General features: G+C 28.9%; 2 protein-coding genes across 3 annotated transcripts in view; one reads left to right on the forward strand and one right to left on the reverse strand.

Annotated features, from left to right (window-relative positions):
- The window catches only part of LOC125846928 (urease accessory protein D), a 586,865-nt gene that overhangs the window by 70,684 nt on the left and 491,045 nt on the right, over positions 1-25,136 (forward strand). The gene's annotated exons all lie outside the window — the stretch shown is intronic.
- On the reverse strand, positions 3,834-5,179 carry LOC125846927 (probable BOI-related E3 ubiquitin-protein ligase 3). The gene is made up of 3 exons (XM_049526625.1): positions 4,975-5,179; positions 4,571-4,886; positions 3,834-4,486 (listed from the first exon to the last, which is right to left on the reverse strand). Exons 1-3 carry the CDS (start codon positions 5,019-5,021, stop codon positions 3,950-3,952), a joined length of 900 nt encoding a protein of 299 aa, XP_049382582.1. The 5' UTR covers positions 5,022-5,179; the 3' UTR covers positions 3,834-3,949.

Below are 25,136 nucleotides of genomic sequence, written 5' to 3' on the forward strand. Positions count from 1 at the left end.
GTCATGACCCAATCCATTGAGTCAGTGCAGACACCTGCTCTATCACCTAGATAGAAAAATCCTTACCACCCAATTTTAAAAAACGGACAATGCAAAAATTAAATACACATATGAAATCTCTTAATACTTTAGAATAGACATAAAACTCGAATGCAAGAATCATCTTTTTACAATTAACCAAAAGTCCTCCCAAGGAACTAGTCTATAAAGTTACAAGGGCTACTAAGAAAGTATAATGTATAAAAGGAAATAAGACACAACTCCCACCATAAGAAAAGAGAAGTAAAAGTTGTCGGAGATCATCGTCGTCTTCACCTAAGAAATATATTGAATCCTGCAATCAAACTTTGCCAAGTGACATAGCAAGAGTAGTATCAGTACAAACAATATGTACTCATAGACATCATCCGTCAACCTAAATCCACCACATAATATCAAGCACATAATCAAGAACAGAAAACTTAAAAATTTCAATAAACCCACACACTTCACCTCAAGTCACCCACCTCCGTCCGCTGTCAACTCTACCCTTCATGGTTTCCAAGGTGAGAGTGGCTTAAGAGAATTTTTGAAGCAACCCTTGCCTAATTTCTTCATGAAAAGTGGGAGGAAATTAAAAAGACATCATTTTACTTAGGGTCTGATTCCGTCAACCCGGATATAACAGTCATGCAAGCGCTATAGCGGGAGGCTTCCCGATATGGCAGACTAACGTCAGCCCGGACCAATTCAAATTTTAACCAAAATCTTTGTATACCCAAATTTTAAATTGACAACACATTTTCAAGAACTTTGAGATTCCGCACGAGGTGTCTTTGAGTATAACGATAACTCAGGTCGTAACAAAGTCACAAAACGATGGGTGAACACGTGGCACATCTGATGAATAAAGAGTATTCTTGAAATTTTCTTTGATAGAGTGCTCGGCTCAAAGTATATCATGTAAAACTCGACCTCAGGTCATTACTAGGATCACAAGTTGGACTTATACGAGAAAAGGTAGGAACTCATACTGAGACAGAAAAGAGCTCATGTCCCGATGATATAGTAAAAGGACAAAAGAACACATACATCAAATATATGTGTATGATACCTTGCCAACAATATATAATATTAATTTGCATAATTAACGATATTCCCACTGGGAATATTGCTAGTATATTTTAGGGCGCTAGCAGGGATTTTCTACATGTTGATGTATTAACTTTGTTGCATATGAATAGTAATTTTAGCACACTTATTAAGAGTTGAATTCTAAGTAATATATTGGTATTCTTCTGTTTCAAACTTTTTATATTTTACTAAGTTTTAGTTCTCACGTATTTTTTATATAAATATCTTTGAATTTGAGACCAACAACACTTTAAAGTCTCTGGATTCACTGCAAACGCAAATCATCAAAGCTCTATTGATTCCTACATACTCTTTACTCACTTTACTTTCTCAGACATTTTCATTTAGTTTCTTAACAAACATATTTAACTGCTAATTTTTTTAATTTAATTGGTTAAATTGAGATGTGTGTCCTTGATCTTATAGCAAATTTAATTATTTTTTATTAATAGACATGAACATAGGTAATTTATATAGCCTATCCCTATTAATTAGGTATTGAGAAAATATTGGTTGTGATACTGACATTAAAAAGGGGGAATAGCAAAGGCATGATTTATAAAACAAGGAATAAATAGTACTTTACAACTATACATGCCTGCAAAGAAAGGGAATTACTTGGTTTTGGGGCCACATTGTTCTGCATAACTTTTACTATATATCTTGATTTAGTACTAATTAATTAATAAGCTATCAAATTCAATGCTTTTTTCTGTCTCAAATTATCTTTTATGGTATTTTTAAATTGTTATCTCAATTACTATTATTTTCAATTTTAAAATAAAATAAATTAAAGAGATGTAAATAGAAAATGGATAGTTTTTTTTGAATTTTTTTTCGTAAGGTACATTAACATTTGTTCACACTACCCCTTGTTAATAATAAATATATATTTGCTTCCTCAAATTTTTACTTACGAATTTTTTGAAATTTTCTTCCTTTTTTCTATTACTATTTCTTGTGGTTGTAAAGTAAGTTTTAAGCATAAATAACAAGTACATCTCCAACAAGAATAATGAAATAGACTTGCATTAGGGTTTTACTACAATTTGTCCTTATGAAATTTAATCTCTTTCCATGTAAGTTTGTTGTATACTGAGGTTTGAAATTACAACAAACTTACATAAAAGTCAAATCACACTTAAACCCTTCTAGTCCTCGATGTATATGATTATTTCCTCAGAAAATAAATGAATAAACTACACTAATATCTCGATAGTTCAATCAGTATACAACGTACTGAAAGAACAATCAAATCACACTTAAAACAAACTTTATAATTGTAAGAAATATTGTAAAAAAGAGATATTTTTAAAATTTTCGTAAGTAAAAAACTGAGGAATCAAATGAATATTATAACCAACAAATCGCAACATGAAAAGTTGCTATTGTGTCTTATTATGTTATTCAAATTGTATCTTTTCTAAGAATATTTTCTTTTTAAAAATAACTATTCATTTTTTATTCACATCTTTTAAAAGAACCTAACAAATTATAACTAAGGTTAATGATAAAGACTTTTGTGAGGCAGCAGAACATGAGATATGTTTTATAGCTTTAGGGTCACTTTTTCCCCTTTCATACATGTTGGACATTATAATCAATCACTATGAATAAATTAGAAATGGCTCGTATCACATCTTTAATAAATATGTGGTCCTCTTAAATTAGGTATTTTCTTTGCAAAGACATGCCCTAAGAGGTTGAGACATTAATGATTCTTTTTTAAACTGTCATATGACTTTTCTTGCACATTTATGGTGACATAAAGAGTCTCTTTTTTTTTTTTTTTTTTAGAATCGAGATATTAAATTAAATTAAAACATAAATCTTAGAGTAATACTCATTTATTTATTTGATTTTGGAGGTGGACCGGTGTATCAAGATACTGAAATGAGAATGATGCATTCCTCCATCTCAATTTATCTTCTTTTTCTTACATGTTCTTTAATAAAATTTTAATTAAGAATTTTCTTGATTATTTTATTTATGTTTTAAGATACTTAACTTCTTTGTATTAAATAAATAATCTATTTATTGATAATCACTCCATAATTAAAGTGTTTATATTTTTCCAGAAAAATTAATATTAGAATAAAATACAAAAAATTCAACATATAACTATACCTATATTTTTAATTTTTTTTATATTCAAAATTTTCTGTTCTAATTAAATACAGATTATGCCCACCAAAACGTGAAGCATTCTCAAGATATTCTTTCTTTTCAGGATTGCAGGGTATTTGAATTGACTTATTTTAAATAGCTTACAAATTAAAATTTTAAAAAATTATAAGTTGGAGATATTAACTCTTTTCAAACACTTTCAAAACTTAAAATTAATATTTTAGAAATAAAAAATTATTTAAAATAAGTTAATTCAAACATGCACAAACTTCTTCGAATTGATTTAAAAATTGATCAAATCTATTTTTAATTTTTAGAAGTGTTTAACAAAATTAAAAATAACTTAACACCCAAAAATATGATTCTTCCAACTTTTTATTTTTTGACTTGAAACAACAATTATTGTGAAAAGAGGGAAGTACTATTTTTACTATGTGACCTTTTTTTTCCTTTTTAATTCGTCCAACGTCACCTTATTATAATTAGAAATAAAGATAATTTTAAATTTTTTCTTTATACTTATTGAAATAATTTAGACCTAAATAAATATTTAAGAATTGTCTTAAACAATAAATTTCAAGAAGAAGTGAAAGAATATTATGTATAGAGAAAGAATGAACAATTCATTTACTAGTACCAAAAGTGAATTTACAGTAACCTGTAACTCTATTTTGTCTAATCTTGATTGTTGAAGATTTCCATGGATGGATCAAGAAGACATGTTCACATGAACTGTGGCATTCATATTCGAATTACACACTGGGCAAGCATCCTGTAAACTTGACCCACAAACTGTGCATAAACACAAGTGTCTGCACGGTAACAGCAATACACATGATTCCCTCTCTCCACACCTTCTGCACATTCTGTTTCTCTTATCCCGCGCATCTCCCGCTAACGTGCGCACTTCTTCTTCATCATCCTCTTCGTTGTTGCTGCCGCAGCATGACTCGGCGTCTTCCTCGGCGGAGAGGCGTTCTTCGGTAACGTGTGCCAGGACCTGTTCTAAGTTGCTGCGGAGTGAATTGGCGGTGGCTTCGTTGGCTTGTGCTAAGTCTCTCCATAGTTGGTTTTCCATGTAAAGAGTTTTTACTCTTTCTTGTAGGACTAAGTTGATTTTTCCTATTCTCTGTATTTGTTCGTCTTTTTCCTTCATTTTGTTCATTACTCTTTCGCTAATTGCTGATACCAGCATTCTCGATTGATGTTTCTGTTGCTCTTCTAATTCCAATCTTATTTTCTTCGTCTGTAAATAAACAAACAATGAGTAAATGAAAGAAAAAGAAAAAAAAAAAAAAACAGAGAGAATTGAATTGGGGATTAAGCTTACATGGTGAGAAATGATGGAATTGATATCCAACTGATACTGTTGAACAAGTGGCAAAACATCATCACCGACAAACGATGGAATTTGAGAGAGTCCGTTGCAGGGTTTCTGAGGGGTAGAGAAAGAAGGAGTGAATGAATCTCTTGAACGTTTCCTTGGAGCGACTACATCATTTGTGGGCAGGTTGAAGGTAAGACCACTCTCAGTATTCACCGACGTCTTGGGCTGAATCTGAATCGGCAAATAATTCTCCGGCATTGGCAACAGTCCTGAACTCATCTGGGTATTGTATACAAATCCATTCGAATTTATCAAATTCCTGCAATTTCCAATAAACCCATATCAGCAAATCTAAAAACAAATCAACCCAGAAAGATAAGAAGAAGAAGACGATGAGAAATACATACCTTTGTTGATTTAAAAGATTGAGATGTCTTGCTTCAACACTAGCCATGTGTATATGATTTCTGAATCTTTGGCTTATGGGTTGTTAAAGAAGGAGATGAGAGGAGAGAGAGCATGCAAATGGAGTTGGGGAAGTAGAGAGGGAAGAATGGGCAGTGCCCTTTATTTAAAGCCTTTAGGGAGTCAAAGAGAGAGAAAAAGTGATAAAATAGAGCGAGAATACCGATACGAAATGCTTTGAAAATTGCAAAACTAAAAAAGGGATTGCCTGCATTTGCAACAACCATTCATCATTTAATTCTCTAATTAATTTAATTAATTAATTAATTAAATACAATACTATAAATATTTCTTCGTTTCATATCAATTGATCATTAAAATCATACACTGTTATTGTATGATTAAAAAATGTTGTATAGTTGAATAGATCGAGTTTAGTGCATTGAAGTGCATTCTGCGTTCATCATTTAACTCTCTAATTAATTAAATTAATTAATTAATCAAATACAATACTATAAATATTTCTACGTTTCATATCAATTGATCATTAAAATCATACAATGTTATTGTATGATTAAAAAATGTTGTATAATTGAATAGATCGAGTTTAGTGCATCGAAGTGCATTCTGCGTTCCATTTCTACCCATCACTTTCCTATCTCCACGCACTTGTCTCCAATCAATAATTACATCAATATTCTATTTAATTTCTTCTCTCCACACTTTCAACAACTATAATTACATTTCAAACAAATCTTTTTCATATTATTTTAAGCTAAATAATATTTTATGTCATTTTTTAAAAATTATCATTTATTTAAAAAAAATTTATGTATAATTAATAATTCTCGTAATGATTGTGTCCAAATTGAAATTATCACTTATTTTAAAAGGGAGATAGTATAAATTTTGAGCTCCACTAAATTCACTGTTTATTTATTCAACGTAGATTTGAAATTATGTATCTTACACATTTAATTTATTTTTAACACATTTTTAAAAAGTGAGGTATTTGATCAAGTTTTTAAGAGAAAAACGGGGTTTTGAAATATGGTGAATAAGAATAATATTAAATGTAGAATTTTAATAATGATGGTATTAATTAGTTATGCTTGCATTATTATGCTAAACTTATTTCTTATACAATGTTTGATTTGGTGTATTAAAAATATCTTGCATTGGATAATCCTTTTTTTTTTAAATCTCGCAAATACGATATAATTAACGAATGTGGAAAAGTTTTTGAGAGATGATTGTGTTTTAACCATGCTAATACACGCATTTAAAATCCTTGCATTGTTAGTACATGGTTTTTCATCTATTAGTTATAAATAACAGATAATATTAAATAGGGGATATAGCTAAAAAAAAAAAGTGTACCAAACCAAATATTAGTAGTATACAAAGTTAATGCATACATTGTTTGGTACATTTTTCAACCTAGTTATGTATAACTAATTAGTTATACACATTATTGTATATTGAAGTGTGTATACGATATTAGTAATGCAAGAGGTTTTAATATATTCATTATCATAGTTAATAAAGACCTCATTGTCCCTTAAAACATTTTATTTTTGTATTTTTCCATTATAATTGTGGAAGAATATTTTTATTCAATACATGTTATTTTTAATACACCAAACAAGACAATGATAAGAAATAATCTATGTATAATTAGTGAAGAATTACTAATATATTATATTTAACATTATTTTTATACACCCTGCTAAAAGACGGTGAGTCAGCTAATTTGTAGGGACTTGTCCGTAAATTGAGGTTTCTTTTTTCCTTGTGATACTGCGGGGATAACGTGATTACGTGGCTGTGAATTCCGATGCAGTAACTGACATTTTGGGTCTATGCCACGTTGTCCAAACCTCCACGTCACCCTCTTTTTCTTTTCTTCTTTTCACACTTTTGTTTTTTTCCTTATTTTAACTTTCTTAAAATGGACTTTCAAATTTATAAACCTACCAAATATACACTGCAATTCTTCTTAAATATACTCCCACTGTCCCAATTTAATTTAATTTATATGACGTACTTTTTTTTTTAGTCAATTTTAAAAAGAATGACATATTTTTATATTGAGTAATAATTTAATTATAAAATGTCTATTTTATCCTTAATGAAATTATTTACAGTCATACAATTTTTTATCATTCATTTTGGACCATAAATTTTGAAGTGTTCCTTTCTTTCTTAAACTTCATGCCGAGTCAAACTACCTCACATAAAATGAAACGGAGGGAGTAATAAATTACATACTCATTCGCTTCAAATTAACTTTATATATTTTTTATTTTACCTATATTTGAGTACCAATATTAAAAATTTATAGAGCGTAAAAAATAGTTAAATTATTTTGTTGAGTAATAGTAAAATTTCTCAACATGTTAATTGATAGGTACTTATAAAATAAGATTAGATTAAATAAATTTAAAAAGAGAAAAATATCATTTTAAGTGTCATAAATAAATGCGATAAAGAGGTAGTACTATTAGACAAAATAAATCTAAATTAGTGTTACTGGAATTCCGTAACTTTGTCCTAAATCTTCTTACAAGTTCCTTTAAAAAATAACTTAATTAGGAAGGGGATTTGAACAATTATAACATCGTATTGTATTTTTCTAAATTTTTTTATAAAAAGGATGAAATGAAAAAAAAATGTATTTGCAGATTATTTATAAGATATATCTTTTTCTTTCTTGGGTTTCTATCCAGCGTTTGTTCCGATAATGTAGTCCTACTAATTCAAATTTATACAATATAAAATTTCATAATTTTTATTAAAAATATTTTCATACTCGAAATTTCTAATATATTAAGAAGCTATCTCATTCACTACACAATATACGATAGTGGTATCTTTTTCTTTAATGGTTGTGAACTTTTGTGATTATCTTTTAAATAAAGTGGGACCTGGTCTGTCCCACGTGTGAGGCAGTGAGATCTGGACAAGTGGGGAGTGGGTCCCACAGTTTCTGCGTCTTGTCTCTGTACGGATCATCACAACAAAACAAAACATTACGTGCTCTCATCATCCACCTTTATTTGCTCTCCACTTTACAAATACTTTCTCCCTAAATTATTTGTCATATTTTTCTTTAGACAAGTTCTAATATTAATTAGGAAAATATTTAAATTATTTTATTTTTAAAATATAATTTTCTATTAAATATTTATTGATTGAGATGTTTATAATTTTTTAAAAATAAATATTTCTAAGGGTTAATGAGAAATAAATAATTAATTTGATCTTAAACAATAAATAATTTGAGATAATTAATTTTAAAAATTACAATAAATAATTTAAGACAGAAAGAAAATTTAATTACTCCATTCATTTCATTTTGTTTGACTAGTATGAAACTCTTTATTATAGGTTTGTTTTACCTAATAATTGTATTCTCAAAATCTGAATTTTAAAAATAATATCAAAAATATATTGTATTGATTTGTTAAAATAAATAAATAAATAAAATTTAATGTTAGACGAAGTAAAATGACACTATGGATTAATATCTTTTCATATAAATTGACAAAGATAAGCGAAATGAACAAATACCCCCTAGCTATATTTGGTATCCATATTAGAACTCAATTGATTTAGATTTCGCGTTGTATAGGGCCCCAATCAGGGGAAGCTCTTCGCATAATTTTTTTTTTGATACCTAAAGCTCAAATTCAAGACCTTTAATTAAAGAAAGATCAACTTCATCCACAGCTGACAGAACTACACCCTTAATACTTATTTCACATGCGTTAATTCTCCATCTTGTGTGAATGCGTTTGAGAGTACCGACTTTAAGAAATTTAAAAAATCAATATATAATTAAATATACATAAAGTGTTTAAATTATCGTTTTAAATGAGTACTAGTAAGGTTTTTACATGAATTTTTATTTTTTTCTTATGAAAACTAAAATTTATATATAACGATTAAATAAAAAAAAAAAAAGAGAAAGAAATTTATCACTCTTTGGACAAACTAAAATGACACTGAGATACAACCACAAATCCAATGTAACATCACATGTGGGTCTAGAGAAAGTGACATGTACTCAACCTTATTTCTATTTTGTGGGAAATAGAGATATTATTTTCGATAGACACATGGATTAAGAGCCCGTTTGGATAGGAGGAAAACAAAAGTAGCTTTTTTGTTAAAAAATAAAAAGTCAAACTATAAATGACTTTTAAGTCAAAAAAATAAAAAGTGGGGGAGTCATACTTTTGGTTTTTAACTTTTTTTTTAAAGTTATTTTTACCTTTGTCAAACATTTTCAAAAGCTAAAAATGACTTGAAAGTAGGTTTGATCAACTTTTAAGTCAATCCAAACATGCTCTAAGTAAAGAGCAAACTACATAAATCTCACTAGTTTAGATCCTAATACTAGGATTCTCGATAGTTTAGAATATTACATCATGTACCATATTTCATTTTTTGAATACATGCATCGTTACTCGTCAGATACATTTGTCAGTTTTAAAAATTGAGATACATGTTTTATCAGTTTGAATTAAATGGATGTAACTGATTTCCTTAATCAAAGGAGTAATTAAGGATCAAATGACGACTCTAACATGTTTACAGGACCCCTAGCGTATCAACTTTAACAAATTTTCTTAAAATAATGAAATCATAAAATCAAAATATGGTAATTCATCTTCTTGATAACAATTCATTTTTCTTTTCTTTGTTTCTTGAGGTTTTGGATTTTTTTCACAATGGTTAATATCATATAGTGTTGAGGCATTCAGGTTCATGAATTTCAAATACTGATTATGAAAATTATTGGATCGATTGAGTACTATGGAAATATAATGTCACCTACAACTAGGGGTGTTCACGGTTTGGATAAAAATCGATCCAAACCGAAAAACCAAACCAAACCGATAAAATAAAACCGATTTTATTTGGGTTTGGTTTGGTTTGGTTTTAGATTTTTGAAAACCGATAGTATTTGGTTTGGTTATGGTTTTATTTTTAAAAAATCAAAGAAATAACCGAACTGAACCAATGAATTATACACATATATTTTATTAATATACATACTTAATATATTGTTTTTATAAACAATTTTAAAGATCTTATACATATTTTCATTAAAATTTCTTTATAATTTACTTATTGAAACTAAAAATGCCCAAACTGAAACATTTATCTTATTGATTTCATGTATATGAGTGTCTATGACAATTCTTTGTGGGACTGAAAATGTTATTGTCTCTTCCTTCTAGGCCAATATAGTGAATTTTAAAGCTTTATTGATAGTAAATTTAGTGATCGAAAGTTCAATAATTTAAGTCATTCTAACAATTTTTCGTTTTGAATGGATTGTTGTCACTTTTTTCACATTTTAAATGAATTGTTTCTTTTATTTTTGTGTATGGTTAATAACCGAATAACCGAACCAAACCAAACCGAAACCGATAATCACCAAACCGATAAATGTATATTATATTTGGTTTGGTTTGGTTTTGATAATTTTAAAACCGATTAAGTTGGTTTGATTTTGGTTTTGACCAATAACCGATCCAAACCAACCCGTGAACACCCTTACCTACAACTATCTAGTTAAAGGTATTTCAACACAACTAGAAATCGATTGTACACGTAAAAGTATGAAGACCAGATACATGATGGAAGACAATTTAACCGCAATGAAATTCAAAACGAAATGGGAATAAGATTTTTTTTTTTATGAAATTAAAAAGACGTTAATTCAATTGCGGGTTGTATCCATTATTCATAACAGCTAAAGAGCAAATATTTAGATGTAGCAGTAATGGTGAAATATCTTTTGATTCTGATACGTGAATTGTTCAACTGGGAGCTGAAGGAACAACTGAAACAACATTACTTCTTGAAAAGAATCGTAATGTTGAAGCGTTATGCATTTTGGATAAGAATTCGAATCATGTTATTGTCGACTATAATCACAAAGTTGTTTAGATTTAAGCACTTGTATAAGGACAAAGATATAGTTATATCTGTAATGTAAAATATGTCATAGACCATTGATTTAAATACAAAGTTGTAAGATCAGACAGGAAAAAATTAGTCATATCGATTATTGTTTTGTAGGATGTATCTCATAAACGTAATGTATATCCTTTTAAGAGTAATTTCTTAGAATTAAGATTAATAATTTGTTAGAATGTATCTTAGTTTTTTTAGCTTGTATCTCAGAAACATAATGTATATCTTTTTAAGAGTAATGATCTAAGATTTAAGATTAATGATTTTGTTAGCATATATCTTAATTTTTCACCCCTGTATCTCAGAAATATAATGTATATCTTCTTAATAGTAATGATAGTATATTTAAGATAAATGATTTTTTTAATTATATATCTTAGTTTTATAGTGTGTATCTCAGACACATAACATATATTTGATTTTTTTATATGATATTAACGCGAAATATTTATCAAATAAATGATTAAAATAGCCAAAACACTATGAAAAGTATAACGAGATGCATGATACATTATACGTAAATGTGTGTATGTCATACATGATACATTTTGATATTTATATATAATGCATATCATATTGTTTGATACCTGACGACATATATGCAATATTATTGGTGCCTCACCAGTACAACATGTCTAGCTCTGAAGGTAAATTTTCGGATGCAGATATGCTATTGGACAAGATAAAGATAAGCTATGCTTGTTGTAGAATTCTTACGAAAAGTATAGGGAAATCAAGGATTGTATTGATAATGAAAATTGTTGAGTACATGCTCCTTATATAGGATAAGAGTCCTATACTAGCTACACTAGAAGTCCTACTACAATATAAATATATTATTTACATGAGTATGATTATTACTATAACTAAAACACCTTATCCTAGTCAACTTTAGCTCCATACACGATACATTAGCTTAGTCGTATATAAGTTAGGATTTAGCAGTCTATCCCTAGTGTGACTCTAACTCAACAGTAGTAAACACGTTAGTCAGCTTTCTTGGACCAGTTCCTTTGACATGTTCTAATTATCAACTTTTTTCATCTTCAACACTTCAGCTCAAGCTAGTGAGTGGAGGAACTGTAACTCTTAGTTTATTGCAAAATCCAGAAAAGACTTGTTTTGTCAATGCTTTGGTATAAATGTCAGCTAGCTAACCCTTAGACCTCACAAACTGAGTAAGAAGTTGTCTTCTGGCCACCTTCTCACGAACAAAATGATAGTTCATTTCAACATGTTTGGTTCTAGCATGCATAACTGGATTAACTTTTATGTACAAGGCACTCAAGTTATCACAATACAATGTAGGAATAGATCGAAGGAACACCCCAAGATTATGAAGTAGATACATGATCCATGTCATCTCTGTTATAGTGGAGGCTAGTGTTCTATACTCAGCTTCAAACACTCAAATGGGCTACGGTGGACTGTTTCTTGGAAGTTCAAGAAATACAATTTGCACCTAGGTAGATGATATAGCCTATAGTTGATCTCCTAGTAGCGGTACAACCTCCCCAATCAATATCTGAATATCCATACTACCCACATGGTGATTTTGAAATAATTTTGAGTCGAAAGTGTAGAGTACCTTTGATGTATATAAGAATCCTTTTTACTCCTCGAAGATGTTCAATGTTTGAACTTTGCATAAACTGGCTTGCTAAATTCACAACATGAGTGATATCAGGTCTAGTGAGTGTCAAGTATTGAAGACTCCCTACTATCATTCTGTATAAGGATGCATTTACAAGACTTCCCACAGCTTCATGTAAACCATGCTTTTGAGCCAAATGAGTGGCCACTTCCTTTGCCAAAGTCATCTTTGTCTTGTCCAGCAGCTCAGCATCATACTTACTCTGACTTATTCCTCCTTCAAAATACTTAACATCTACTCCTAGAAAGAAGTGTAAAGGACTAAGATCTTCCATTGCAAACTTTTTCCCAAGTTGAAGAACCAACTCTGAGAGATGTGATGGATTACTTCCTGTGACAATAATATCATCCACATATAACAAGAGAAATATATATAGTGCCTTTGTGAGTTTGCAAAGTAAATAATGAGGGATTTGTCTTACTATAGATGAAATTAATGTGTAGGAGATGCATGCCAAACCTATCAAACCAGGATCTTGGTGCTTGTTTAAGACCATACAATTTCTTTTTAAGTAGACACACATGCTGAGGATACCTGAGATCAATGAATCCAGGAGGTTGACTCATGTACACCTTCTCTTGTATGAAACCATAGAGGAAGACATTTTTGACACCTAGTTACCTAACTTCCCATTTTGAGTTGATTGCAATGGATAGAACCACCCTAATAATTGTGGCATTAACCATCGGGCTAAATGTTTCTTCAAAATTTATCCCTTCAAGTTGAGAGAATCTCATGGCCACAAGTTTGGCCTTGTATCTATCTATTGTTCCTTCAACTTTCAATTTTGTCTTAAACACCCATTTTGAACCAACCAAGTTTATACCAGGAGATTCAGACACCAATATACATGTCTTATTAGTATGTAAAACATTGATTTCCTCTTGCATTGATGCAAGCCAATGAGGTGACCTTAGTGCTTTCTTAGTAATATTTGGTTCCCTCGAGATTTCTTTGTTGTTGCGAGTAACAAGTGAAAGGTGTTGTTCATTTGCCTCATGTCTGGTGATCACATGATGCCCTTGTGGTGCAAGAAGTACATCAACAAAAGTAGTTGATTGTAGTGTGATATCTTCAGGTTGATGATGCTTTGAAAGATATCACTTGAGAAGTAACTTCTAAATGTATTTCCCATGGATTAGACACAGAGAAAGTGGGATTGGATAAACCACCATTGATTGGACCTGCACGTGCAACCAGTTCCTCACTGCCATTAGCAGATCCTAAATCTGCAATTAGAGCCTCATCAATTTGAGTTTCGTTACTACTGTCTGGATCATCACCATCGACCTGTTCCTCATGATCATCATCTAATCCTGCACCTGAGGGGTCAATAACACTCTCATCATCAAAGTGTATATGAGTTGTTGTAGTAGCATTTTCACAAGTAACTTGCGTACTATCAGCCTGTACTTTCCCTGAATTATGATTATCATATGCCTGCAGTTTAGAGAAAGATTCAACAAAAGTAGCAAGTAGGGGTGTACAAAACCGAACCAAACCGCAAATCGAGAAAAAAAACCCGACTAGTGATTGGTTTGACTTGGTTTGGTATTGGGAAAAAAAACCCTACTATATTTGGGTTGGTTTGGTTTTAACTAAAAACACCAACCCGAGACTAACCAACCCGGCATTATATATATAATTTAAAAATTTTATTTTATACATAAAAATATTTACTTTGATATAATTTTTAAATATTTCTTATACTTTTTCATAGTTTTTATCTTTTAATATATTATTATTTCAAGTTTGAAACTTAGAATTCTGAATGGTTCAATAAAGATTATAGTCTACAGATGTTGATAATTATAATAAAGCTTAAATCAAAATCAAATTAATATTAATGCAAAAAGAAAATCAATTCAACACTAAGAATGATAATAATATTGAATATTTGTTCTTTGGTTTTACATTGGTTTATTCAAATACATAATCTAATTTTAATTTCCTTTGATATTTAGTCATGTAACTAATACTTATTAAATTTATTTTAGCATGATTTAGTACTTTTAAATTATGATCATTTTCATTATGACTTGTTAATTTGAAATATTTGTTTTACACAATTTCATTATTATTATTATTATTATTATTTTGTTGGATATTTTAGTATCATTACTCATATAATATTTGTGTTATTTTCTTAAGAAACACCTTAGATAGTTGTATTTTGGTAGGACTAAAGAAATATTTCAAGTACAAGTAAATTATATGTTTGTATGAATACTTTACCGAAAAACCCAAAAAAAATCCAAAAATTCAAAAAATCTGAAAAAACCCGAAGTTGAAAAACCCGAGTTTTATTGGTTTGGTTTGATTTTTAGATTTGAAAATCCGACACAAATGATTTGGTTTGATAATTGAAAAACCCGAACCAACCCGGCCATGTACACCCCTAACAGCAAGGTGAGGTGAGACATCAATGTTAGTTTGAGATTGCCTTGGAGGCACATAGGGTAATGTGTTTTTATCAAACACAATATGTCTGGATATGTACACCCTCCTTGTAGAGGGATGATAACATTTATATCATTTGTGTAAGCTAATGTACCCTTTAAACACAGAAGGGTAAGTCTTTGGACTGAACTTGTTCCTACCTCTAATATATGAAAAATATCTACACCCAAACACATTTAGGATGTTGTAATCAGATTTCTCTCCACACAACTTAACAAATGGAGTCACGATCTTTAGGACTAAGGAAGGCAGTCTATTAATGAGGACCACTACAGTGAGGAAAGCCTCAACCCATAGAAACAACGGTAGGTTAGCATGAAGTAGTAAAGTTAAACCAGTCTTCACAATATGCCTATGTTTTCTTTCTGAAACTCCATTTTGTTCAGGTGTGTTAGGACATGAAATATGTCTCACAATGCCACAATATTATAAATGCTTGATGAAGTATGTTTTGATAAACTCACCACCTCCATCACACTGAAATATCTTAATTTCTTTAGAAAATTATTTTTTCACCATTTTCTGGAATTTTACAAAGACCTCAAAATATTCAGATTTCTTTTTTAGTGGATAAATACATGTATATCTTGTGTGATTATCTACAAAAATGATATAATATTTCATATGTTGAGAAGATTCAACAGGAGCAGGTCCCCACAAGACACAATGAATTTTCAATAAATGTTCCTTCTCAATTTTATTTCTCAAACCAAATGGAAGTTTATAACTTTTGCTCATCTGGCAACTAGAACAAATAGTAGGCATTTTATTTCAACTACTAACATTGATGCATTTATTACTATTCAAAACTTTTAAATACTTCAAACTACAATGTCCTAATCTAGTATGCCACATGTTGTCTAATATGTTCCAACCGTGTGCAACAGTTAAAGTTAAAGCATATAGATTGTTATATTCCAAAGCATAAAGACCATTCCTTTTATATCCCTTCGCCAACAATGTCCTTGTCTTCTTGTCCTTTACAACAAAGTTAGTTTCATCAAATTCAAGAGTGCAACAATTATCCTTCGCAAATTTACTAACTGAGAGTAGATTTTTATTAATTTTAGAAACTACAAGCTTTTCTCTTAACTTTAGGCATGATCCTGATATGTTCACAACATGTGTTATGTCTAACTTTGATCCATTCCCAATAAGGATTTTATCTGATCCATTGTAGTGTCTAAGATCAGTTAGAAAACCTGAGTTGTGTGTCATATGACTACTTGCTCCTGATTCCACATACAAGGTGTCATTAGTAGTGTTTTGTAGATTAGTAGAAGCCAATGCTTGTGGTAGTTCATCTCCAGCTTGGTAAGAGTAGTCCCACCTATAGAAACACTTAAGAGCAGTATGGTTATTCCTACCATAAATTTGACATGCATAAGTATTGTTCCTCTACTGACTTCCACTTGAAGGACTATTCTGAGAGCCTGGTCTATATTTGCTATTATACGAACATATTCCTTATCCAGCAGGCTTGAAGCCTCTTCCTCTGGAATTGAAGTTATTGTTTCCTCTTCTTTGAGAGTAGTTTCCTCTTCCCCTGCCGATTTGGGCAGAGAATGTCATGTTATGGTTTTATTGTGGCACTTCTTCTTCGTACTCCCTCATATCAAAACTCCTGAAAGCATTAACAAATTGATTAAGAGTGGGATATGGTGTCTTACCTATCATGACAGTCCTGAAGGTCTTGTACTTGAGACCTAGACCTCTAGCAAAACTAATTACTTTGCTATCTTCATCCACAGGCTTGTGAATGGGTGCAAGGCCATCATATATGCCTTTGAATTCCTTAATATATTCATCAATCTTTTTGGTTCCTAACCTAACACTTTGCAGTTGTTGTTTGAGCTAAAACTCCTTATCTTGTTGCTTGAAGATAAACTTCTTCCAAGCATTACCACATCTCCTTGGCAGTTGAGCAACCTACAATCAAGTACATGCTTTCTTTTGTTAAGGTGCCTGAGATCCAACTTCTTAGGAACACATCATTCTCCTCCCAATCATTAATATTGCTGATGTCTTCTACATCCTTCTCAGCTGCTACAACTTTCTCAACAGTCTGTCCAATGGAACATGTACTTTTAGTTGGTTTATCTCTGTGATGAGGTAGGTTAATTTCATCACTAGAATCAACTGAGACATTTGTGTTCTCCATATAAGATAATTTATTGGCTTGAGTTTAATGGAACAAAATGCAATAAGAGAGGAGGTTGATAGGGGTGTTGGTAAAGAGGCCATTGCAATTTGATATTGTGGTTATTCTGGTTTATGGATCTAATATGTTAAAGAGTGGAAAAACTTTAATGCTTTGATACCATGTAAAATTCTCATGTAAAGTATAGAGAAATCAAGGATCGATTGGATTGGTAATGAAAACTGTTGAGTACATGTTCCTTATATAGGAGAAGAGTCCTATACTAGCTACACTAGGAGTTCTACTACAATACAAATATATTATTTACATGAGTAGTATTACTACTACAACTAAAACACCCTATCCTAGTTGACTTTAGCCCCATACACGATACATCAACTTAGGCGTACATAAATTAGTATTTAGTAGTCTATTCCTAGTTTGACTCTAACTCTACAGCAGTAAACACATCAGTCAACTTCCTTGAACCAGTTCCTTTGACATATTCCAATCATCAGCTTCCTTCATCTTCAACACTCGTCAATCTATAAATTCAGGCAACAGGTCGAGATTTTCGTCGATCAGTACATATATGTAGAGTTAGTGACCTAATGAAAAGCTACACGAGGGGCAAACCCTAAGCAACGGTTCCTTAGGATTTTTCTATAATTTGTCCACTAGTACTTATCTGTATTAGGTGTTCTCCAATTTTGATTTCCACATTGTATGCTCATATTTCTTTAAGCCAAAAGGTTTCTAGTTCTTCGATTGTCAAGAGATTCCATCCACGTTGTTCTTAGGCCACCAAAGCTCAATTACCAGGATTTAATACATTGCTCATTAGTTTATTGTTCTCAAATTCATTAATCTTTCCCTTGCAGTGATTTTATTTCAGTGTCTTTATATCGCAAGATAAATTTAACTTACATTTTCTTAAATCACTTTAATTATATCGTTTTATGGGCAAACACTAGTAAAAGTGATACGTAATTAATTAAAATCTTCCATTAAATGAAAATGTTCACACTAGCTTACTTGTTACAAGTTACAATCCTTTTCTATTTCTCTTTTTGAGTTGAAGTCAAATGTTGAACTTATTAATTAAAGGTGTAAATTTCAACGTTTTTCCTTTAGGATCGGTCCACACGGAGTTTTAAGTACTTTTCACCTTATGTTGCTTTAAAGCCATTATTATTGGTAGGCATGCCATTTTTTTTTTTAGTTTTTGGCGTAGAAACTTCCAAACAAACTGATCTTTTTTAAATCGCAAATCCTCCTTTTAGAGATGCATTATTTATTAAAGAAATCATATTTCACTAAAATAACCATCATAATTGACTTCCCTATACGGGTTAACCTAGTTTTTGAGTTATATAGCATTGAGTTTATTTTGTAGAAAACAATAATTTTTCCAGGATAAAGGACACTTAACTTGAGACCAGAACATTATATATATAACACTACACTAAAGGCATTGAACGATTGATAAAAAATTACTCCCTAAATACTCAAGTTTAGCACTAATCTAAACTTTGGTTTCTCTTGCCTTAGATATGAAATAATGAATTCTTAAATTTTGATTTGGTAATTCGGTAATACGTAAATCAAACTTTGGATCGATACGGTAATTCAGTATTTGGTAATATACCATATTGAAGTTGTAGCTGATTGTATTACAAAGTTAATATTATTGTTCCAATTATTTTTATTTTTCTATGTGGAGGCACGATATAATATAAGATCAACAAGTAAGAAGACATCAATAAAATCAAATTGTCACAACTAAAATACATATGTATTTGAGTTGTTTATGTTTAGTCTTTAATGTTTTCTTTGGACTTGTACTAAAATTTTGCTCATGAATACCATATCGAATATCGAATATCGAATATCAAATTATCAAATACCACATTACCAAAAATTTCAATTCGATAATTCAGTATTTTATGTCTAACCCTAATTAGAGAAATTAGGAACGTGTAAATTTCCACTATAATGTTAATTGATTGCGCACATATTATATTCTTGAAAGGCATGCCCAACAATTAATTTATTACACATAGTAATTTGTTTGAGTAGATCCAATAGCTTAGCCTAGTTTGTCTGTGAAGGTTCTATTGGAGTAATTGACCCTTCACTTTAAAAGCTTAGGGAGAAAGAAAGAAAAATTAAAAATATTTGCCATTATAAATGTATTTCAAATTTTTGAACTACTTTTCTTGTTTGACCCTACCTAAAATTAATTGAAAGGGAAGATAGGATGTATGTTCAAACTAATTATGGTGTTACAAAATTTGTCAAATACATTATTTCATTTAATTATTCATGAATGACAAATCATTTGATAAACAACCAAGATTAGGAAAGAGGAGAATCATCCAAATGAAATGATTCCAACAGAATAAAATAAAGGGTCAAATCAAATCTCAAGTGAGAATAAAACATTATCAATTAATTGCTCTAATCTTGACTTATAAGTAATTATTCTTAAAAAATATATTTTGAGTAGTTAAAACATCACATGCAATAGCATCCAACTTTAGCTAAGCGTGAGGTTGGGCATCTTCCACTTGAAGATCATGAACTAATTAACTACATATAAAATGAATGATTAAAATAATTATTATAAAATATTACAAGTTCTAAGTGTGTTAGTACTTTTCATGACAACATAGTCTGGCATATTATACCAAAAAATTATTTTGCTTAAAAGAGCTTGCGGGGTACTATCATTTATTTGTTTGTAGCCTGACATTCTTCGAATTAAAAATACTTTCACATGCATCCACTACAACTTATCCTAATTGTATGTAATAAAAAAGAAACTCCATTATATCTAGAATTTTGATTTATAAATAATCCCATGTTTGAAGTTTCAATTCTTTTACCAACCTTCCCATTGACTAAGATAAATTTCTTTATTTGCTTATATCATCTATATAAGTAAAATATAAAACAAAAAAAATAAAAATAAAATATATANATCCGTACCTTGTAAAGTGAGTATTGTTATTGTAGTATTATAGGGATGTCTAACTAACTATAACAATTCATGATAGTAGCAATATTAGAATTATTAATAGATGGATGATGAAAGATAAAATTGATTTTGAATATATCAAATCAAATAGTGGATAAGAAATTATATAACTAATCTCAACATTATTAATATATCATATTCAATATTATTCTTATACATTTTGCTAGGGTTGTACATGACTGAGTTGATTCAATCTATTTTGGATCTTTTGGGGTTTTCCAGTAAAATATTCATACAAACATATAATTAACTTGTGCGTCAAATATTTCTTTAATCCTATCAAAATACAACTATCTAAGGTGTTTCTTAAGAAAATAACACAAAAATATGAGATGAGGGATGACAGTAAAATATTCAACAAAAAATACTAAAATCGCATAAAATAAATATTACAAATTAATAAGTCATAATGAAAAATATCAAAACGTAAAAATACTAAATCATGCTAAAATAAGTCTAATAGTATTGATTACATGATTAAACATTAAAGAAAAATTAAAATTAGGTTATGTATTTTAAATGTCTAAACCAATGTAAAACTAAAGAACAAATATTCAACATTATTGTCATTCTTAGTGTTGAATTAGTTATTTTTGTCAGCATTATTATTGATTTGATTTTGTTTTGAGCTTTATTAGACTTATTAATATCTATGGACTATAACATTTATTGGATTATTCAAAATTCTAAGTCTCAAAAACTTGAAATAATGTGTTAAAAGATAAAAATTATGAAAAGTATAAGAAATATTTGGAAATCATATCAAAATAAATATTTTTATGTATAAAATAAGTTTTAAAAATTATGTATATAATGTCAGTTTGATTTGGTCATGAGTTGACTTTGTTTAGTTAAAACCAAACCAATCCAAGTATAGTTAGATTTTTTTTCCAATATCAAATTAAGTTAAAACAAATCATTAGTCGATTTTTTTTTTCAATTTGACTTAATTCACTACTAGAAAACTGTAAATTACCTGTGAATTTTACTTGGGGATTATTTTTGCAAAAATTTCCTACGAATTTTCATGCGGATCTATGAAATTTCTAAATTATAGACTTTTTTACCTGTGAAAAATAGTTTCCTAGAAAAATTGGTGGGTAAATTTGGCGCCATTTTTGCAAAATTATTATCTGGGCAATTATTTGCGACAAATAATTTGTAAATATCATTTTCATAGGTAAATTCACAAATAATGGAAAAAAGGATTTTTTTTATCTTCTAGCAATAAGATTCCTAGATAAATTTATTTGCAAATAATTTACTTGGTTATCTAGAAATATTTCTTATGTGGTATTATCTAGAGATTCATGTTTTATGAATTTTGTTGGGGATTTACTTAGGAATTTTCTTACTTGAAGAATTACATGGGGATTTTTATTATTGTGAATTTGATTAGAGATTTTTTGAGGGATCTAAATATGCAAACTTGAGTATTTTTTTATATAATTTAATTAGAATTTTTTTTAATTGAAATCTAAGGATTTTTTAAAATTAGGATTCCTCGGGGAATATTTTCTTAAAAATATATTTTAAAAAATTAAAAAATATAATAGTATAAAAGGGACAAATGATACTAGAATGAAATTTAATGTTAAAAAATTACTCTATTTTTAGTTTAATAAATTATTATGCAATAATATCAATTTAATAAGGTATTGGAACATTATCATAAATTTTAGGATGAATATTTTTAACTTATATATAATTAATATTTAATCTCACTAAAATCAATGTTATCATTTTTTATTTTTTATTTGAAAGAAACAAAGAATTAAAATTATATGGCTAGTTATTTATCCAATAAAAAAATAATTTATCATAAATATTTATCTATCTAATATGGTATTGGAACATTACCACAAATTTTAGGATGAATTTTTTTTTTAATTAATATTTTATCTCACTAAGAATCGATGATACCATTTTTTATTTTATTTTTTTATTTGAAAGATAAAAAGAATTAAAAATTATATGGCTAATTGTTTATCCAACAAAAAAACTATCATAAATATTTGTCATACTAATACGGTGTTGGAACATTACCATAAATTTTCGGATAAATATTTTTAACTTATATATAATTAATATTTCATCTCACTAAAATCAATGATACCATTTTTTTATATTGTTTTTTTATTTGAAAGACAGAAAAAATTAAAATTATATGGCTAGTCATTTATCCAGCAGAAAAATAACTATCATAAAAGTTTAATTGCCCCTTGTTGATAGAATTATATGAAAAGAAAAATAAATAGTTTTTACTTGTATGTCCAATTAATATATTATATTTTTACTAGCATTAAAAATATATAATTTCTCTAAAGTAAGTTATTAAATGATATTTATTTTCAACTATAAAATTAAGTATATTAAAATATAATTATTAAAAGATAAATTAAAATTAGAAATACCAAATTATCTAATAAGATATACTATCAATTATTGATTTATAACTTCCTTGCACATTAAATTTATAAGTATATTTATATTTTCAATTATTTATTTATAAGAAGTTTGTATGCATAATTTAAATTTTGTCTACATTTAATATGCTTAGTTATAGATATTATCTTATAGAAAGTGTAAGCATAAAATTTTCATGATATGTTAGGTGGTAGTGATTTATTTAATATATAAATAGTTGTCATGCTTTATTTTTGAAGAGTTAAATCACATGAACTTTACTCAACATTTTAAGATATACTTTGTTCTCATATTAATATGAGGTGACTTTATAGTACTTTTTGTATAATGAATAACCATATTGTATTTTTAATATTCAATTAATTTAATTAAATTTAGCTTTAAAAATTAATCAAATCGAAGAAAAACACCAAAATTTAGTGTAAATGCTAATGGTACTCCCTCCGTCCACAATTGTTTGGCAGGTATACTAAAAATAGATGTCCAAGATTAATTGTCAATTTAAACAATCAAAAAATAATTAGTCACTTTAATGATAGTGTAGTTCAATTGAAAAGTTATGTGGACTTTTGATATTCTTGGTATTGTAGGGTTATATTAGTCAAATTACACCTTGTATTAAATTTTCCTTGAGGGATGTGCATGACCTTACCCTGACAAACAATTGTGGACGGAGGGAGTACCTTTTACCACATCGGTGGAAGACACATGATCTTTAGCATTTATAGTGCTATTAGTTAAAGCACTGGTAGAATATAGTAATTACATATAGGTTGGGCATTGGGTAGTGAGCTAGGATTAAGTTAGTGCAATTAAGTAGAGTGGACTAGGATTAAGTTAGTACAATTAAATTGGTGTCTATGTGTATGGGGTGAAGAACAAAATAATTAATTATGGATACAAATTAATATTGTCTAGAAAACTTCATTTTTGTTAATTTTTACAAAAAAAAATTGGTATATTTTTTGCAAGAAAATTTCCAAGTAATTTACCTGTGAAATATAAATCCCTAGGTAAATTATTTGGGGATTTTAAAATTCGCAGGAAATAATTACCTACGAAGGTTTTACCAGTGGATTTTTTTGGTAGGAAATTCCCAGAAAACTTAGTTTCTTGCGAATTTTCGTATGCAATCCCTAGGAAAATCTCCATTTAAACCACATTTTTCTTGTAGTAATTTATGATTTGATTTGATTTAATTTTCAGTTTGATTTTTTACACCTCTACATCCTCCCTCCTAAGATGCCAAGTCATCTAAGCGATTTATAAAGCCAATCGAAGAAAAAAAAACAGCCACAAATTATTTATAAGCTATATTTTGAGAATGTTTGTTCAATAGATCAATTTTGTATTAGATGACATCAAAAAGAGTAGAGATTCATATCCTTTTTACAACAGTGCACAAGCACTATAACTTCCCATAATGAAAGATAAAATCACTTACTCTATTGCAGTTATCATGGTTTGAATAAAAATCAATCTAAATTAAGAAATCGAATTAAATCAATTAAATAAATTATTTTTATTTGAGTATAATTTGGTTTGATTTTGATTTAGAGTTTAGAAAAAACTGATAGTCTTTGGTTTGATTATGATTTTGTTCGAAAAAATTGAAGAAATAGCAGAACCGAACCAACAAATTATATACATATAGTTTATTATTATACATACATAATATATTGTTTTTATAAAAAATAATTTATTTTAAAGATCTTATATATGTTTTCATCAAAATTTATTTATAATTTACTAGTGAAAGCAAAAATGTCCAAGGTGAGAACATTTATCTTATTGGTTTCATGTATATGAGTGTCTATGAAAATTCTTTATGGGATTGAAAATGTCAAAGTCTCTTCCTTCTAGGAAAAAATAGTGAATTTTGAAGCTTTATTCATAGTAAATTCAGTGATCGAAAGTTCTGTAATATCATTCATTCTAACTATTTTTCGTTTTGAATGGATTGTTGTCACTTTTTCATGTTTTGAATGAATTGTTTATTTTATTTTTTTATATGGTTAATAACCGAACCGAAATCGATTACAAGCGAATTGATACATGTATATGATATTTGGTTTGGTTTAATTTTGATAATTTTAAAATCAATTAAGTTGAATTTATTTTAATTTTGACCAATAACCAATCCAAATTGACTCGGGAACATCCCTACTCCAATTCTTACCTGTTACCTTTATTTATTCTTTCACTCAAGTTTTGGTTATTTCCCACTAAGTAAATGGAAGATTACCTTACATGTCGAAGCCAAATAATCGACAAAATCTTTACACATTTTTTGTTTGAATTTTAATTTTGGAGTACTATCCCTAGCTAGCAATGCATGTGCATGACAGATACTTATTGGTCCATTGAGTTTTAAATGATAACTAGATCAATAAATATCAATCAAGGAGTAAAATAATTAAGTTAATAATAAGAACCAGAAAACGGGAGAACA

This window comes from Solanum stenotomum, chromosome 12 (assembly GCF_019186545.1).
Source record: "Solanum stenotomum isolate F172 chromosome 12, ASM1918654v1, whole genome shotgun sequence".
Classification (NCBI taxonomy): Eukaryota; Viridiplantae; Streptophyta; class Magnoliopsida; order Solanales; family Solanaceae; genus Solanum; species Solanum stenotomum.

Bases quoted from the DNA above. Each gene is read 5' to 3' on its own strand.
- LOC125846927 (XM_049526625.1), bottom strand. From the start codon at position 5,021: ATGGCTAGTGTTGAAGCAAGACATCTCAATCTTTTAAATCAACAAAG. The intron at 4,887-4,974 runs GTATGTATTTCT...TGGAAATTGCAG, and splicing joins AATCTTTTAAATCAACAAAG to GAATTTGATAAATTCGAATG. The intron at 4,487-4,570 runs GTAAGCTTAATC...GTTTATTTACAG, and splicing joins ATTCCATCATTTCTCACCAT to ACGAAGAAAATAAGATTGGA.